Consider the following 19,242-nt stretch of genomic DNA (forward strand, 5'->3'; position numbering starts at 1 on the left):
CCTTGTGTGATGGTTTTGAATTAAGTTTTGGTCATTGTGAGTTCAGAAACGTGAATTTTTTCCTGCTAAACGTCAGAGGCTCCAGTTTCCTCACAGAGCAAACCTGTTCCTGGAGCATTTGCTGCTGGGCAGGGCATCAGGCGCACTTTTGCTTCAGGTGAAATCGAGGGAGCCTTTACTTGCATGGGGTTTTCTACAGTTTACAAAAAAGACCATTCCGGGAAGGACCAGGCTAGAGCCTCTCCTTCCCTGCCACTCTCAGGTCACAGCCTTCCTATCAGGGAGAACCTCCACCCAAGACACCTCCTGGCAAGCCTTCTTTCTGGGCTATTTTTTCTCATTTTGTTATTAATTTCCTTTGTCTGTCTGTCTGTCTGTCTGTCTTTCTTTCTTTCCTTCCTTTTTTTTTTTTTTTAATAAAATGAGAAATAGTTTATTCTAAGCCAAATGAGTAACGAGAAGCATGGTTTCAGTTTGCCCTAAAGGATATGTTCCAACACAGAAATAGCTACATAAAAATGTTTAAATCTTTTTGTAACTTAGTTTTTGAAAGCTAGCACCGAACCTGATGGGTTTGGTCACAGCGTTTGAGCTTATGCATCCCAGACTTTGTTCTAAGTCATCCTCTCCCACCGCCCTCCACTGTCTGCCTGCCTTCCTCCCCTCACCCAGATAGCACCCGCTCCTGCTTTCAGTCCCGTGTTCCAATATTATCTTTTCCTTTCCCTTAAGCTCTCTCCCTTCCTTCCCATGGTCTTTCCAATTTTATGACTTACACAGTATATAAATACAGGCATATATGTAATTTTAAACCCATCAGTCCATTATTGCTTATTCTCTGCTGCCAGGGAGACCATAAAGGCTAATTTCCATAAAGACATATGTGTTCATTACCCCATCCCACAGCACACACTTCTTTGTTTTTTTTTTTTTTTTTTTTTTTGTTTTTTTTTTTTTTTTTTTTTTTTTTTTTTTTTTTTTTTTTTTTTTGTTTTTCGAGACAGGGTTTCTCTGTGTAGCCCTGGCTGTCCTGGAACTCACTCTGTAGACCAGGCTGTCCTGGAACTCAGAAAATCCACCTGCCTCTGCCTCCCAAGTGCTGGGATTAAAGGTGTGCGCCACCACCGCCTGGCTCACAATTTTCTTTCTGAAGACAAGGTCTCATGTGTCCCAGGCTACCCCCCAGCTTGCTATGGAGCTGAGTCTGACCTTGAACTTCTGACCCACATCCCCTGCCCTCCACCTCACCCTATGCCCGCAGTCCCCCCACCCCCCACGCCGCGCTACCGTCCCCGCCAAAGTACTCAGATCACAGATGTGGTTTATGACGTGCTGGGACTCTCTAACCACTAAGATTCATCACCAGGCCTGTTTGTTTGTTTTATGGTTTGTTTTCTTTTGATTTTTGAGACAGAGTCTCTCTCTCTCTCTCTCTCTCTCTCTCTCTCTCTCTCTCTCTCCAACTCAGTAGAGTCATGCACTCAGCAATCAGTCGGCTACAGTCTCCCACGTGCAACCATCACACACAGTTACTTTTGATTTCAGGCTTTCCGTTATGTGGACAGGTACAGCAACAGACTGGCTGTTTTAGTCTTCATGAGTTAAGAAAACTCTTTTTGCTTCTCCTTATACCTAAAATCTTACTGTAGGTAACACAAGGATTGAAAGTTTATAGTCAGAAAAGTAAGCAATTCTAGAGCACTTTTTTTTTTTTTTTTTTTTTTTTTTTTGGTTTTTTGAGACAGGGTTTCTCTGTGTAGCCTTGGCTGTCCTGGAACTCACTCTGTAGACCAGGCTGGCCTCGAACTCAGAAATCCGCCTGCCTCTGCCTCCCAAGTGCCAGGATTAAAGGTGTGTGCCACCACCGCCATGGTCAATTCTTATGGAATATCCTGAAATAAATAGCTAATAACAGTTCCTAACAAAGGCTAGCTGCCAACGGAAAGCTTTCTGTATGCAAGAACAAAAGGTTTTAACTCAGCAGATGGACTGGAGAGGTGGCACAGTAGTTAAGGGCACGTGTTGCTCTTGCAGAGGACCTGGGTTCAATTCCCAGCACCCACATGATGGCTCACACCATCTGTGACTCCAGTCCCAGGGGATCTGATGCCCTCTGCTGGCCTCATACACATGGTGCATACATACAAAAGACTCATACACATAAAAATAATTCTAAAGAAACATTTAAAAACCACCAACAGACTAGAGCAGGAAACGTAAGCAGGTCAGTAACAGAGCATATGCACAAAGCCCTGGGCTCAATCTCGACATCGCAAAAATACTTTTTCCTTTTTTTGGTTTTTTGAGATTGGGTATCACTATGTAGCATAGTCCAACCTCCATCTTAGAATCCTGTCTAAGTCCTCCAAGTGCTGTAACTGCTCATGTGTTCCACTGGACCCAGCTGCCATAAGTCTGAGGCTAGCCTGAACTATGTCAGAAGTTCAGGCTAGCCTGAGCTATAAAGTAAGACCTTCAAAACAAAATTAAAAGAGAAAACAAAAACAGTCACCTAGTATCTGTTTCTTCCCCGGCTCCTAAGGTAGAGTACTGTAATGAAATGTAACACCCCTGACCCAGTAGCCTGAAGTCTGGAATGAGTGGGGATCTGAATGTTCCAGACACCTTGCTGTCCTGGCTCTGTGCCAACATTCCTCAGCTGACTGCCACGAGGTCGAGTGAGGAAACTGGAGGTGGGGTTTCCCTTGTGCCTCGCCCTCCATACTACAGAACATTCTGATCCTGAGGCTTCCCAGCGTGGGACTTAAGGAACAGACAAACTGAAGTGACAAGCTGTCATTAGCAGACTTCTTAGCAACTTTAAAAACCAGAATGTTAATATACTGTGACCTATCAGAAAGTAGAGAAACACTTAAAGACCAAAAATTCATCAATAAAAAAAAAAAATAGCAACCAGGAAGCTTTGAGCAAACACCAAAAATGACACTTTATGAAAAGCAAGTATTCATAAAAGCATTTGTTCCGATATGTCACAGGCACATGGGGTTCCGACACAGACGAAGATCAAGGTTACCTAAGGGGGCCAAGCTCTGCACCCCAGCACACACATCTGTTGAGGTTTGGTCTGTTGCTATATATTGTATGTAATGCTAAGTGCGGGCCCCCAAGACCTGGTTGCCCCCTAGATGAGAGTCTGCACATATACCCAAGTGACACTATATGGCCTTCCCCCCAAGTTATTTCTGATTTGTGAATAAAGATGCCTACAGCCTATAGCTGGGCAGAACTGAGACAGGTGGGGCTTAGTGTTCCTGGGCTTGCCATAGGTCAACGAGAGAGAAGAAGGTAGAGAGAGAAGGAAGATACTATGGGTTAGGAATCGAGAAAGCATGGCCATGAGGGCTGGCCAATTGGAGTTTAGTCCAAATGAAACATAGTAAGTATTGATAACTCGGGGTTATCAATAAGAAATAGGTTTTAGCAGGGCAGTGGTGGCGCACGCCTTTAATCCCAGCACCTGGGAGGCAGAGGCAAGAGGATTTCTGAGTTCGAGGCCAGCCTGGTCTACAGAGTGAGTTCCAGGACAGCCAGGGCTACACAGAGAAACCCTGTCTTGGAAAAACAAAAACACCAAAAAAAAAAAAAAAAAAAAAAAAACAAAACCAACCAAACAAAAAAGGGAATAGGTTTTAATAGCATAGGTATCTGCCCAACCTTGGTGCTATAAAGGTCTTTATTCCAGGATCTGAATGGTCAAAGTCGGGGTAGAAGCCTCAGAAATATTTTCTACACATATCAGTGACCAGCAAAATGGAAAACCCCCTTGTAGATGAAGGATTTTCAAACCCAAACCATGTGCACTGGAATCAACAGAGTAATAGAGACCTGGGCTCCCTGAAGCTGAAGAGTCTGTGCCCAGGTGACTCAGATACCCATAAATACCACCCATCTTTGCTGCACCATTAAAATTACTTCAGGACATTAAAAAAAAAACAAAACAAACAAAAACCCAACAACTAACCTATACCTAGTACCACTTAAATGTGACTCACTGAGGGCAGATGCAGGTTGCAGGTTTCTAACTCTCCATGTGAGTCCAGTGCTCACCCAGATACCATTCCTTCTTAGACTTACGTGCATACAATCACCTGTGGATCTTTGGTTTAGTTTGTTTGGCGTTTGTTTGTTAAGATTTATTAATTTCATTTATATGTGGTTGCTGGGAATTGAACTCAGGACCTCTGGAAGAGCAGTCAGTGCTCTTAACTGCGGAGCCATCTCTCCAGCCCTGTTGTTTGTTTTTTAAAGACAGATTTTACCCTCTAACTCCAGAAGGTCTGGAGCTCACTCTATAGACCAGACTGGCCTTGAGCTCACAGAGATCAGCCTGCCTCTGCCTTCTGAGTGCTGGGATCAGTGGTGTGCACTAACATGTCTAGTTTAGTTTTGTTTAAAGGGCCTATATCCCAGGCTGGCCTGCAACTCACTACATAGGTCAAATTAGCCTTGAGCTTGCAGCAATCCTCCTGCTTCAGTCTCCTAAGTACTGAAACTACCATGAGCTACTACATTCAGCCGACCACTTCTGAGAAGTCCCAGGATAACGCGTGCTGCTGGTCTGAGAACCACCTTGTGGAGATCAACAAAAAACACCTGTCCTGTCCTACAGGCAACCTTAGTCACAGGGGGCAACTTAAATCTTAAATTAATTAAAATAAAAATTTTAGTCCTCAGTCTCACAAGCCACATTTCAGTGCTCAGTAACTGTGCTTAGCTAGTGGTGACGACACTGGGTCACACATAAGCCACAGAATCTCCCCATTATTGTGGGACATTCTATTGAGTACTGCTTCTCTGACACCCAACCACTACAGAGAACGCAAAACTTCTAAGAGAACCAAGTTCAAGGGAAGAGTATTTGGGCCTTAGTTTTTAAATTTCATTTTCTATAGTTTACGTGAGTGTTTGCTGTCCACCAGACGTGTGGAAGGCAGAGGACACCTCTGTGCACTTGGTTCTGTCCTCCCAACCTCACAGGGGTCCCAGGGGTCAGACTCACATCTGTGCTAAAGCCTTTACTCTCTGAGCCACATCACTGACCTTATTGTTGGTCTCAAATCGGCCTCCTTGGACTTCTTGTAACAGACTAATCTAGACTCAGCAAAACTGTCGCCAATGGGGACAACAAAGGAGTCAAAAATATGTAAATAACGTGAGACAAGCAGGAAATTAATCAGAGCCCAGTGAGAATAAAACAAATGAAGTAGGTACAACTAGCAAATAGCATACGGCGGTCAGTGCTGGGGGAAGGGAATCACTCAAATACAGGCTCAGACCGACTCAGCACACAGCAGGGGAGGGACTGGTGACTGGGGCTATGAGATATGGATAAATCAACAAGTATTCCTGTTCAAGGTGACAACACAGCTAAGAACCGCACCTGGCTCTAGCCTCATTTTTCCAACTAAGAAAATACAGATTATACTTGTAAAAATAGCTAAATATTTTTTTAAAAAAATTTAAAGCTGAAAAGGGAACAAACTATTAAAAGAATTAAAATTGTGGCCAAACACAACAAGGAGGATGCCCAGCTACTTTCTTCTTAGTTCAAACTCCAGTAAATAACAAAAGCTGAGGCTTGTCTATAGTAAGAACAGCTTAGACTAGATATTAAAAACATCTCTAGGGCTGGAGAGATGGCTGAGCAGTAAAGACTGCTGACCATTCTTCTAGAGGACCCCAGTTCAATTCCCAGCACCATATGGCAGCTCACAACGGTCTGTAATGCCAATTCCAGAGGATCTGGCGCTCTCACAGACATGCAAGCAGAACACCAATGCACATAAAAATAAATCAATTTTTAAAAAATTTCTGGTCTTGGGATGTGTGTCTTGATGGTAGATTTTTGTTCAGCAAGCACAAAGGCCTAGGTACAGTTTCCAGCACGATGACGATGATGATGATGATGATGATGATGACAATAATGACAACAACAACAACAACAACAACAACAACAACAACAACAACAACAACCAATAAAGCAAAACAAAACTTTAACACCAGAACAGGTTACCACAGAGACTGCAGGCCCAACAAGTTCCAAGGAAGACTGCAGTTTGGGAGAGAATACAGTCATCCATGAACAGAATGGCATAGGAGGAGAAGCTTCTAGGCTACCTGGCTTCTTCCAGTAATGATTCTTCCAGAGCTTATTCTACAAAACAGCTATATCTTAATGTAACGCAGGGGCATTGCCTCAACTAGCGGAAGCCTGATAATGAACAGAGGCCAGAGCTACCCACAGTCTTTGCTAAGCCGATCTAGACAGCAGCAGTTGGGAGAGCATGGTCAAGTTTAAGGTGCATTATGCAGAGCAGGGTTTCTCCCCACTGGCACGATTGTCATGGTCAGTTTTCTGTTTTGAGACTTACCCCTACAAAAGTAATTAGTAGCTTCCTTGGCCTGTGCCCACTAGATGCCAGTAGAACCTGGCCCAGAAAAGTACCCAGAATATTGTGTAAGATGTCATCACTGAAAGGTAAGGAATCATGTCACCTATACTTTAACTTCGAATTTTAAAGGAGGGGCGGGGGCTGAGCTCACTTGTAGTGTGCTCACTTACCATAGAAAGCTCCCAGCAGCAGATTAAAATGACATGGTGGCACATGCCTGGAATCCTCCCATTTCAAAGGTAAAGGGAGACATCAGAAGTTCAGGTCATTCTTGCAGAACAGTGTCTCTTGTAGCCCAGGATGGCCTCAGACTTATATAGCCAAGGATAACCTTAAATTTCTGATCCTTCTTCAACCATCTCCTCAGGACAGGGATTAGAGACATGCACCAGCACATTCAGTTTATGCAGCACTGGGTATTGAACCTAGGGCTTTCTGCATGCTAGGCAAGCACTCTATCATAGAACTACATCCCGGACTTAAAAGCCTCGTCTTAACAGTACAATGGACTCCTGTGGCTCTCACTTTGCTCTGTTTGTGTCATTAAAGTAGGTGTTAGTAGCTAAGAATGGGAATTACATTAAAATAATTTCTTCAATGCTAAGCCAAGCAGGTGTCCGCTCCAAAACGCATGCTCATTCATTCATTTTATGTGAGCACATATATAATTTTATGTATAATCTCCTAGGAGATTCCCACCTCTGACTTTATTATCCTTGAGACACCTGCAATAATAAAGGCTTGGCCTTGCTGGCCTCCTCAGCCATCACAGGAAGTTTAACACAAGTGATTCTGTCCACTAGAGGGAACCCAACTATGTTATTTCCTAGACAAATAAGCTGGAGAGAGAACAAAATAGGAAAAAGAGACAAAACTTTGTGCATGTGCAAGCTATGTGAGGCACGGGGATGTGGACAGCAAAACCCCAAACCCCAGAGCTGGAGCCCCACCTGCAAAGTCACCTGGGTATTTGTAGGAGGGAAAACAGACCACATTTCAAAGCCATCCCTTTCCTTGTATAAGATAAATGAAAGGGGGCTGCAAATCTGAAAGGGGAGAGACCCAGAGGGGTGAGAAGAAAGACCCAGAGGGGTGAGAAGAGAGACCCAGAGGGGTGAGAAGAGAGACACAGAGGGGTGAGAAGAGAGACCCAGAGGGGTGGGAAGAGAGACACAGAGGGGTAAGAAGAGGAGAGACCCAGAGGGGTGAGAAGAGAGACTCAGAGGGGTGAGGAGAGACCCAGAGGGGTGAGAAGAGGAGAGACCCAGAGGGGTGAGAAGAGAGACACAGAGGAGTGAGAAGAGGAGAGACCCAGAGGGGTGAGAAGAGGAGAGACCCAGAGGGGTGAGAAGAGAGACACAGAGGGGTGAGAAGAGGAGAGACCCAGAGGGGTGAGAAGAGGAGAGACACAGAGGGGTGAGAAGAGAGACAGAGGAGTGAGAAGAGGAGAGACACAGAGGGGTGAGAAGAGGAGAGACACAGAGGGGTGAGAAGAGGAGAGACACAGAGGGGTGAGAAGAGGAGAGACACAGAGGGGTGAGAAGAGGAGAGACACAGAGGGGTGAGAAGAGGAGAGACCCAGAGGGGTGAGAAGAGAGACCCAGAGGGGTGAGAAGAGAGACCCAGAGGGGTGAGGGAGAAAAGGGGAGAGATGATGCAATTAGATTCTAATTTTAAAAACTTAAGAATTATTTCAAAAAATAAAAATTTTAAATTAAAAAACCCCACAAGGATCTGTCTTCAAAGGCAAGTTCTGATAGTGTTCAGACTGTGATTGTCCTTTCTCTTGAGGTTTTGGTTGTGACCCTTGGCCTTCAATGGCTAACCTATCTCTCCAGCTCTGATTCTTATTTTTCTAAAAACAATTTTTAGAATGCTTATCTTAAGCACATGTCTTTGATCTCAGCACTTTGGGGGACAGAGGAGGTGGATCTATCTCTATGAGTTCAAGGCCAGCTTGCCCTATTGAGTGAGCTCCAGGACAGCCAGGACAACATAGAGACCCTGTCTACAAACAAATAAGTAAATGTCTTTCAAAATGTAGGAAATCACCGGGCAGTGGTAGCGCACGCCTTTAATCCCAGCACTTGGGAGGCAGAGGCAGGCGGATTTCTGAGTTCGAGGCCAGCCTGGTCTACAGAGTGAGTTCCAGGACAGCCAGAGCTACACAGAGAAACCCTGTCTCGAAAAACCAAAAAAAAAAAAAAAAAAGTAGGAAATCATTATTTGAATACAATAATGAATAAATGGAAAAACCTAAAAACAAAAGAGATAAATGAAAACGCATTATCCTAGTTCAGGTAGTAGGTAGTCTGAAAAACAATCCTTATGTTTTTACAAAAACCAGTAAGATTTCTCTGGATCTAACAAAAATAGTTATTTCCTTCCCAGCCAGTGCTACCAGGCTCTGATCATAGTAAGCATTATCTGGACCATCAATTAATTGCTGCTTAGGACAAAACAGAATGAGGCATCACTGCAGGGAAGCCTTAAGTCATTTAAAAGTTCATTACATTGAGGCCATCAAGAACATGCAGGGTGTAAAAGCACTTGGTGCACAGACTGACAGTGAAAGCTGGATATAAGATTCAACTCCATAATCCCAGCACTCCTACGTGGAGCTGGGAGGTGGGCACAGAGTCACTGGGAGCTCCTGGGCCAGCCAGCTGGGAGTATGCTGAGCCTCAGAAGCAAGGAAAAGACTGCCTTAACGCCTATCAAAAGTTGTCTGCTGGCTTCCTCACATGCACCGTGGGTACATACATGCTTACAACAGTGATGTACACACATCATACAAACACATACAATAAAAGTAACAAAATAAGAAATATGTTAAGATGTCTGGAGAGATGTCTGAGGGGGTAAAAGCACTCACTATGAGAAGTGTAAGACCTCGGTGTACTTCTCTCTCTCTTTGTTTCTGTCTCTGTCACACACACACACACAAACACACACACACACTCACTCATTCATGCACGCATATTCCTTCATTAAATCAAGCTATGGGATACAGCCTAATGGTAGGACACTAACCCAACATGCATAAGGCCCTAGATTTACTGAAAAATAGAAACTTTAATAATAAAGTTCATTAAAGCAAGTCAGGTAGGCATGAAATCCCAGCACTCAGAAAGTGAAGCAGGAGGACACTATGAGTTTGAGGCCAGCCTGGGCTACATAGTGAGTTTCTATCTACAAACTGAGATCTGTCTCTAAAACTGGTAATAAATTAGAAAATAAAGATAAGGTTTATTAAATCAATGCTCAGAAGAACCGTGAATTAAACACTTTTGGGGTGGAAGGGACAATAAGATCTCACAATGTGGCTTTGGCTAGCCTGAAACTCCCTATGTAGACCAGGCTGGCCTTGAACTCAGACATCTATCTAGCTGATTAAATGTGTGCACCACCATGCCCAGCTACTTTAAGTAAAATGTAAAGCATCCCTTTGTACTGGCGCCCTTCTCCTCCCATCTAGTGCTCTCCTTTCCACCGTGTGTGTCCTGGGTCAGACTCAGGCGAAGCCATCTCACGGCCCCTCTTCCCATCTGATACTGCCACAAAAGCAGCGGACACTGACTTCCTCAGGGAAGTGGCCCTGAAACAGGACCTTCCATGCAACCTAGGAAAGCAAAAGAAGCTGCTGGTGGCGAGCTCCCACTGCCAGAGCCGCCATCTTGTCTCTGCACCCGACATGGTCTGTGCCCTTCCAGACCTCTCTCGGGCCTCTCTCACAAACTCCTCGTTCCCACCCCTTCCCTCAGATGCACCCTTCCTAGTCTAGCATACATCCTAACAGTGTAGGCGTTGGGTGGGGAGGGGAGGGGGGGGGCTTCCCAAACAACCCTCAGCCCCCAACTGGTATTTCAAAAACACCCGGGCCTTTATTTTGACAATGAAATTCCTGTGACTGCAGAAACTGTGCCCAACTCCACTTCCAGAGCTGGAAGCAAGCAGGCTTGTTGCAATGTCTAGATTATAAAAACAATGCCTATTTTCCATCTGCCACAGAAATATGAATTCTAAGGGTTAAAGGCTTAATTCTTTCTTATCTCCTCCATCCACAGTCATCACAAGACAGCCTTCCCAGGAAGGCAAGAATGAGAGGTTATTGTTAAGAGAGAATGAATGAGACAATGTAAGTTCTGTTCCTTTGACCTGACAGTGTGACCAAGGCAGGGGCCCTGGGACTAGGGAGGGCTCCAGTGAGCCTCCACAAGTCTTGGCACAGCTGCTACCTTCTGCTGCGGAAACACAAACCTGACTTAGGATGCTTGCCTCCCAAACTCCTCACCCTCCGGGGTACAACGGAGTGGAGGCAGCCAGCCAAGAAGACATGCTCTCAACAAACCCCCCTAGGTTCAATTCCTGGCCGTCCTTTCCTATGCCTGGTATTTCCGAGGTTGGGGGCATGGTCAGTTTTGGTGTTTGTTTTTCTTAAGATACAGTGGTGATGATCATGAGGTGCCACCTTACAAGCACCACCTGCACCAGCAGTGTGGACACAGCCAAGTTGTTTTACATGTCTTGTCATCAATCAGAGGTCAGTGAGACTGTGAGTCTCACTCACATGGCATTGGTACCCAAGGCAGTTACCCATCTAGTCCTGTGGAGAGCTGGCCTGTTCCTGGCCTCTACACCTCCACGGAGGTATTTAAGGAAGGTAAGAATATTTTGATTCACAGAGTGGTACGTTCCATGGCATTTCATCACAGCTGTCAGAGATGATGGTGAGAACTTGTTCTCAAAGATCAAAGCCAGAGTACATGAGAGGCAGGAAGCAGGTGGGTCGCTGTGAGTTTGAGGACAGCTTGGTCTATAGAGTGAGTTCAAAGCAGCTAGAGCTACACAGAGACCTTGTCTCTGAGTAAACTGGTTTTTTTGTTTGTTTGGTTTTGGTGGGGATTTTTTTTTTTTTTTTTTTTTGCTTTTGTTTTGTTTTGTTTTGTTTTGTTGAGACAAAGTTTCTCCATGTAGCCCTGGCTGTCAGTAGACCAGGCTGGCCTTGAGCTCACAAAGATCTGCCTCCCAAGAGCTGGGATTAAAGGCCTCTACCACCACGTGTAGAGACCTTGTCAAAAAAAAAAAAAAATAGAGGGGGAGTGGGGAGAGGAAAAGAGAGAGAGGGAGAGGGAGGAAGAGGGAGAAGGAGAGGGAAGAAGATGGAGAAGGAGAGGGAGAGAATGAAGGGAAAAAAAACCCTCCTCTGGAAGTTGAGAGAGTTGTTCTACCCACCAGCTTATGGTAGGGTTTTTGAGTGGAGGAGTTTCCGGAAGTTGCTGGAGGTCAAGGGAAGGGCAAGGGCTTCTTTGTAACTCGTTTTCCTCCCCATTTACATCCAATTTAACAGGAACAAAAAGAATTTCAAATCCAGGATGTGATTCCAGAGGACACCCCAGGTTCCCCAAAGCCAGAACTCACTCTGTAGCCACTATTTGGGGGATGGGTTCGTCGAGGAGTTCCAAGCTGTGCAGGATCCAGTAGCAGAGCCAGGGGCGGCTGGCATCCAGACACTGAGAGGGACCAGGAGAAAACACACCCTTTATTCAATCGGTCCAAGATCCTGTGACAAGGCTACATCTGTCTTAGTTCCTGAAGCCTAGCAAGGGAAGGAGGAGGCAGGCACCCTTGCTCGGACAACAATCAGTAATGAAGGGTGCTTTCATGTGTGACAAAAGAACAGCAGGGAACATTTAAGACCCTTAAATGCTTTCTGCCGACTCCGAGCTAGGCTAAGAACTTACACACAGGGAAGTTAACTGCTGCTGGTGTCCCATGCAGACAAAGAAACACATCCTCTCACAAGGACATTTCCTGAATTCACACATTTACAGATTTATCAAATATTTGGTATCTACTTGTGCCAAACATTAGACACTGGGGGCATGGCAATGTTGGGAACTGATTCAGTGCTCAGCATGTAGAATACTGACTGGCATGGCTATCTTAGAGAAAAGGCGGTAGACACATAAGCCTAAGCTACCTAATGTCTTTCTGGAATAAGGTTAACATGTGTACATATACCTGTTAGGTGCTTTGAGGACCTGCAGGAGGATGAGTGTGTCTGGAGACTAGGCAAAGGCTTCTGAAGGTGATGTGTGCACAGACCTCCATCCTAATTCAAGTCAAACACAGCTACTGAGCGAGCGTCACAAGCTCCGCAGGGCAGGTGGTACCAGCTACAGGTTCTATATGTCTAAAGTATACAAATGAGGTCTAGAGAGACTAATTTTCTCCACGTTATAAAAGAAGTTAATGCCAGAGTTGCAGTGTAGGTTGTGATATTCACATTACCGATGACAGACTTGGAAAATCCTTCCGCAAGAAAAAAATATATATAGAACTTTAAAATAAAAGCCAATTAAAGGCAGAGCGATCCTTTGTAATGGGGAGCAGGGAGATGGGAGCCCTGCTAGTCACAGCCTTTTCTATCCCCACCATGGCTCTTGGGTTCTTCCATGAATCTCACGGCTCTGAGAATCATGCTTTAAGATTCACTCCGTGTTTACTGTCCTCCAGGATTCAAATCCTGGTCCTCTGACCAAGACAGACACTGGATCAGCTTATAGGGTCAAGGTGTGGGGACAAGGTAACTGACTTTTATCTACATGTAAAGGGAGTCAGGAGAAGGCATGCTGTGATCAAACGGGGAAGAGCCCTAGCCCATCTAGAATGTTCCATCAGCTCTAGGGGTGTAGGGGCTAAAAAAGCTGGAGGAAATTTTGTTTTGTTGGTTTTTTGTTTGTTTGTTTGTTTGTTTGAGACAGGGTTTCTTTGTGTAGCCCTGGCTGTCCTAGAACTTGCTCTGTAGACCAGGCTGGCCTCAACCTCATACAGATTCACCCTCTGTCTACTCCTTCTGAGTGCGGGACTAAAGGCATGTGGCACCATCTCTTAGCTGGAGAAGACTTTATTTAGCTCCTTTCATAAGCAGAGTATCAGCTATGAAACAGCAGCCTGGTTCCTGCCAGAGCCACGTGGGACACGCAGTGGGTGCGTCTGCAACAGGTGAGACCAACAACCTTTGTGTTCAAACAGGAGCACTGCCCAGTGCTTGACAGGAAGTTCCCAGGCAACGTTTTACCTCATAGGCATCTGTCAGTTGTCGAAGGCCTCTTTTCAGATAATGGAAGTGCTTCTCCCTCTGCAAAATGAGCCTGGAAAGACAAAGAGCCCGTAAGCCCTTCTGATAGCTCACACACACGCACGTTCTTAAACACACCTGTTAGAACATTGCCCACAGTCACTAAGTGAACACCTGGTAACTTCAGTATGTACAAAAAGCAGCTACACCAGGGAAAAGAGGTACGCGGCTGAGTTCTCTGGCTGCCTGCACACTGTCCTGGCAAATGTTCTGAAAGGGAACACCTTGGGAAGGCGACTGCCCTGCACTGGGCACACGATGCTTGGTACAGACAGTCTACTCAGAGAGCTTCTCCAGGACCTAGGGGCTGCAAGCAATCTGATGGGCAATCCTGGGAACAGACGTGCTGTGATCAACCTAACTCAGAGCCTTGCTGCTCCCACCTCCCCCACTTGAGTCATTTCTTCTGAGACCACTTGTCTGAGATCTGCACTTTGTCCCCTGCCCACCCCTTGATTGTCCATCTGTTACTCTGGCCCCCAAATTCCACCTCCCACGTGCTGACCCACAGCCCTGGCCGGAGGATGCTTTTTGTATTCCACGGGCCAGGCACACCCTGGCACTGGGGTCAGCAGTACTGGCTTTAAGATGGAATGTGCTGCTCATGGCCACCTGCAAGGGGGAAGAGAGAGGCGGGACTTCTTGCTTAGTGTTGAAAGACGGCCTGTGTGCTTATGGAAGAAAGAAATGCAAAAATGTCCAGACGTTCACTGAGCCTGCTGACTACAGGAATAACGGGGAAGAGAAGCACTCTCTTCTAGGTAGTCAATAAACAATTGTTTCCAGAACTCCCACTGTTCTGTGCTCAGAATACGATCACTAATGTGGTCTCTATCTCAGAAGAGTCTTCCAAGGTAGGAAGAGAAATGCTGTCTCAAAAGAAAAGCAATGGCAGTGGTACCCACCTGCTGTAATCCTAGCACTCAGAAGGCAGGAGGACCACAAGTTCTCAAGGGCGGCCTTCTCAGAAAAAAAAAAAAAAAATCACAAGGGTCTCAAGATGCAGCAGGGTCTCTGAGCACGAAGGACTGTTCATTAAATCACTGAGGGGGTTGTAGTGCCTTTCTCAAATGACTAGGTGGTTTTCAAGAGTCACAGGTTACAAAGAGAGGGAATTCCTCAATCTGCCTCTTCCTCATGCACCCACTGGCCTCCTGCCTTCTGCTCTTCACTGAACATAGCAAAGGTCCTCACAGAAGCCAGCCATGCCACCACGCTCTTCAGCTTTCCAGCTTCCAGAATCATCAAGCAAAATATGCTTTAAATAGATACATATAGTAAAATTCCCTAGTTCAGGTAACAGAAAATGGTCTCAGACAATGTGAGATGCAGACAGGAACTCAGATCATATGTAGAAATGGGACAAGTGAAGCTGTAGAAGGCAGGAGTTCAAAACCACAAGAAGAACCATTCTTAAAGGGAGACAGGAGCAAGACAGGACAGGAACAAGGGCAAGTCGTGTCCTAGGCAGTGAGGGAGGAGAGAATCATAAAGAAGTATTTAACAATGGCAGATGGATGCATGAAGACTGAAGAAAAAGATGGCCAACAACAGTGGCCAAGGATCTTTGTGAACACTCAGGGCAGAGCTCAGAGCAAACTACACAGGCAGAAAATAGTAACTAGGTGTGATGTTGTAGAGTGAAAAATTACAAAAATCATTTTATAAAATGTATATAGGCTTTTCTCTAAGCCTCATTTTAAAGGGCATGGAAAATTTTCTCTGAAGCAAGCTAAAAATGTAGACTGGCCGGTTTCAGGAACCGGAGGAGAGGAATGCAAGTCATCTATGTGGTGCTGAGAAACTAGTAACCACGATGACAGGGCAGGGCCGTGTCCGGAGCAACTGAGAAATAGTTGAGCAAGTGACAGGGCAAGGCCACAATGACAGGGCAAGGCCACAGTGACATGGCAAGACCACATTTTTGAGAAGAATGAGTATACAGAGTGTTTTCCACATGACCCTGACTCACTTAGGTTGGGTTCCTCTGGAATTTTCCGCTATTTTTATGTTATGTTTCCTTGGTAACCCCCTCATCCCCTTGGTTTGTGATTCAGTCCTATATAAGCCCTCCACTCCCAGCCCACGAGATTGACACTCCTCTGCCCCTATGTGGGTCACGAGTCTCGGCCTCAGTCAACTGATCCCGAAACATACCTCTTGCTATTGCATCGAGAATGGTGTCTTGTGAGTTTTTGGGTGGCCGCGAATTCCTGAGGCTTGAGGGAGGTCCTCCCTTTGTGTGTGGGTGGGTGTCTTACAGTGTCACAGGACTATAAATTTAGTGCTGGAGGCAGGAAGATCAGGAGTTCAAGATCATCCTCTGCAATATAACAAGTTCAAGGCCAGCCTGAGCTACATAGGACTCTGTCTCAAAAACCAGAAGGGGCAGTGGCGCAGAGGATGAGCACAGTGGAGGGTGCAAATTGACCCACTGAACTCACTGACTATGGCCTCCAAGTGTCCCAAGTGTGACAGGACCATGTTCTTCGCTGAGAAGGTGAGTTCCCTGGGCAAGGACTGGCACAAGTTGTCTCAAGTGTGAGCACTGCAACAAGACACTGACCCATAGCGGCCATGCTGAGCAGATTGGAAGCCCTTCTGCCACAAGTCCTATTATGCCGCACTGTTTAGACCCAAAGGCATGGGGGGGGTGGAGCACTGGTTCCTTCATCTACGATAAGCCTCCAACAGGAGGCCCCTCAGGTCACTGGTCCCTGTGGTGTGACCTGAGGAGCAGAAGACCAGCACCCCCCCCCAAGGGTCCCAGAAAATCCTCTAGTGTCACCACGTACACTGGAGAGCCCAACATGTGTCCTCGATGTAACAAGAGAGTATACTTCCCTGAGAAGGTGACTTCCCTGGGCAAGGACTGGCACTAGCCCTGCCTGCGCTGTGAGTGCTGCTCCAAGACACTGACCTCAGGTGGGCACGCTCAGCACGGTGGCCAGCCCTACGGCCACAAGCCTTGCTATGGAATACTCTTTGGACCCAAAGGAGTGGATACTGGAGCTGTGGGCAGCTAAATCTACGACAAGGACCCGGAAGGCACAGTTCAGCCTTACATCCGGAGATGCTGTCCTTGGTGTCCCCTATTTGACCCTGAGGGAAAGTGACCTGTCGCCTAGTCCTGCCTCAGTGCGTCTCACCTGCAAATCCAGGACCTAAGTGGTGGAGGAGAAAAAAAAAACCTGGGTAGTCCTAGAATTTCAGCCCCCTTTGTCACCTTGGCCTACCCTGTGTTGCCCATGGTTTACTTTCTGTCTGTGTGCCTCTATAGCTCCGTGGGTCCTGTGTTCCTGTGCCCAGCATTCTCTCTGTCCCTGTGTCCCCAGGTCCCTGATAGCTCTCCAATGTGGCTGTCCTATGATATCCCTTTGCCCACACCTGCCCACCAGTATTATTTATGCCCTGCTTGTCAGTGATGGTCATGAGCTCACAGCATTCCCAGGGTGACAACACCCCTGCAAGAAGCCCACTGCTGGTTCCCACACTACTCCCTCCTTACACTCACATGGTTCACAGCTATGGAGACTTTTGCTGTCAATGAATAGTTTGGTTTGAGAAACAACAACAACAAAACCAGAAGAAAAAAGAAATGACCAGACTGTTTCTCTTTCAGAAGGTCTAACAGTCAGGACTCCTGTGCAGGGAGCACCTTGCACGGAGGTCCAGGATGACCATTCCCAACAGCTACCATCTGCTGGTGGATCCAGACAAGTAAAGGCAAGTTAGAGCCCTGTCCACTTGATGCTCTGACTTGCTAAGTGCAGTGCGTTCTGAGCTCACAGGCAGGCAGGGGAAGTCAGAAATATCCTCCCTAAAAGGACAGTATTGAGACAAAAGCAGGAAGATGAGATGGCCAAGCAAAAACCCAAGAGGACACCGTAGCACGTTTCAGTTAATGTAGTTAAGATGTTAGAGCTGAAGCACACGGGAGAAGCAGGCAGAAACTTGTCAGACTGGGGAGGCGCAGAACTTGAAAGTCCATGAAGAGTTGCTTAAGGCTTGAAAGAAGGCTGGGTATGGTGGTCCACACCTTTGATCCCAGTACTTGGGAGGTAGTAGCAGGTAAATCTCTGTGAGTTCCAGGCCAGCCTGGTCTACATAGCAAGTTCCAGGGTTACAAAGTGTGACCCTATCTCAAAACAAAAGATTTAAAAAAACAAAAACAAAAACAAAACAAAACAAACAAACAAACAAAAAAACAAAGCAAAGCTGGGCATAGGAGGCCATTCCCCTAAATCCAGCACTTGGAAAGCAGAGAGGCGAGAGGGTTCAAGGCTAGCCCAGTCTTCATAGTGAGTGCCAGCGCACCCAGAGAGCTTGTCTCTAAAACCAAACAAATAAAACCTAAGGGCAAACAGGAGCCTGAAGCACAGAAGGATGACCCTGAAAACATGCTAGGAGCCACTTACATGTAAGAAGCCACTTATAAAACACCACATATTATATGGTTCCATTCATATGAAATGTCCACATCGGAAATATCCTGAGAGACAGAAAGTAGATTAATTGGTTGCCTAGAGTTCATGAGGGCACTGAGGGTGTGACTAAGGGTCTTCTTCTAAGGGGTAATGAGATGCTCAAAAATGAATCTCGATAAGTTATACCGCTTTACCGTGAATATGCTAAAACGGATGAATTACACATTTGAACTCAATGAATTATGTATGAATTATATTTCCTTAAATGTTATTTTTTCCTAAAAGGAACAAAGCTGAACATGGTGTGTGCCTATATGCCCAGCATGCAGGAGGCTGGTGCAGAAGGCTGGTCCAAGGCCAGAGAGGCCCCACTTCCTGGGCTCTTAAAGCCCAGCTGTACAAGTCTAAGGACTCCAGTTCCATCGCTGAAGCCTGGGTATCATCATCCTCTGACCTCCACACGCATCATACACTCATATACACAACAATAATTACCAAGCAAAAAGGATTTTAAAGGGAATTACTGAAGAGGTTTAGAGGGGAAGAGAGGGAATAAGAACCTCGGAAAAGGAAGAATTCCACATCCTCAGAGACAGAGAGATGTGATGTGCCACATCTGGTGTATGATGCCAGCCAAATCATGGAGTCTGAAGTGGGGAAGAGGAGACGGAGGAAACCATGGGATGACAGCCTGTGACTTCTCAGGAATGAGGAATCCAGAGCACAGGAGTTACATATAGACTGTCTGCTGTGGCAACAGTGTTAAACAACACATGAGATGAATAAAGTGACCGGCAGCCAAGAAGTATTAAAATTTTAGTGAAGCCAGTTAGGTGGTTTCTTTTCTTTTTCTTTCTTTCTTTCTTTCTTTCTTTTTCTTTCTTTTTTTTTTTTTTTTTTTTTTTTTTTTTTTTGGGTTTTTCGAGACAGGGTTTCTCTGTGTAGCCCTGGCTACTGGCTGTCCTGGAACTCACTCTGTAGACCAGGCTGTCCTCGAACTCAGAAATCCTCCTGCCTTTGCCTCCCAAGTGCTGGGATTAAAGGTGTGTACCACCACTGCCCAGCTCTAGGTGGTTTCTTGATAACCTTTTTTTTAAAAAAAAAAAATAAAGACGGACTCTCACTATGTAGCCCAGGTTAGCCTCAAACTCAAAATTCTCTGCCACAGCGGCAGGGCTTTTGTTACAGGGGTGTGCCACCTTGCCTGGCTTCCTCGCTAGGACTCTTTGGGAAACAGCAGTGGGAAGAGCAGACTAAG

The 19,242-nt window shown here is 45.9% G+C and overlaps 1 protein-coding gene and 1 pseudogene across 1 annotated transcript in view; one reads left to right on the forward strand and one right to left on the reverse strand.

The window, feature by feature from the left end:
* The window catches only part of Fntb (farnesyltransferase, CAAX box, subunit beta), an 85,261-nt gene that overhangs the window by 38,993 nt on the left and 27,026 nt on the right, over positions 1-19,242 (reverse strand). Inside the window, exons 3-4 of the mRNA XM_076921934.1 lie at positions 13,498-13,570; positions 11,835-11,926 (exon numbers count right to left, since the gene is read on the reverse strand). Of these exons, the coding sequence (XP_076778049.1) occupies positions 11,835-11,926; positions 13,498-13,570 (165 nt within the window). The remainder of the gene's footprint in view (positions 1-11,834; positions 11,927-13,497; positions 13,571-19,242) is intronic.
* Positions 16,007-16,673, forward strand: LOC143437148 (cysteine-rich protein 2 pseudogene; annotated as a pseudogene).

The sequence above is a fragment of the Arvicanthis niloticus genome, chromosome 23, assembly GCF_011762505.2.
Source record: "Arvicanthis niloticus isolate mArvNil1 chromosome 23, mArvNil1.pat.X, whole genome shotgun sequence".
Taxonomy (NCBI): Eukaryota; Metazoa; Chordata; class Mammalia; order Rodentia; family Muridae; genus Arvicanthis; species Arvicanthis niloticus.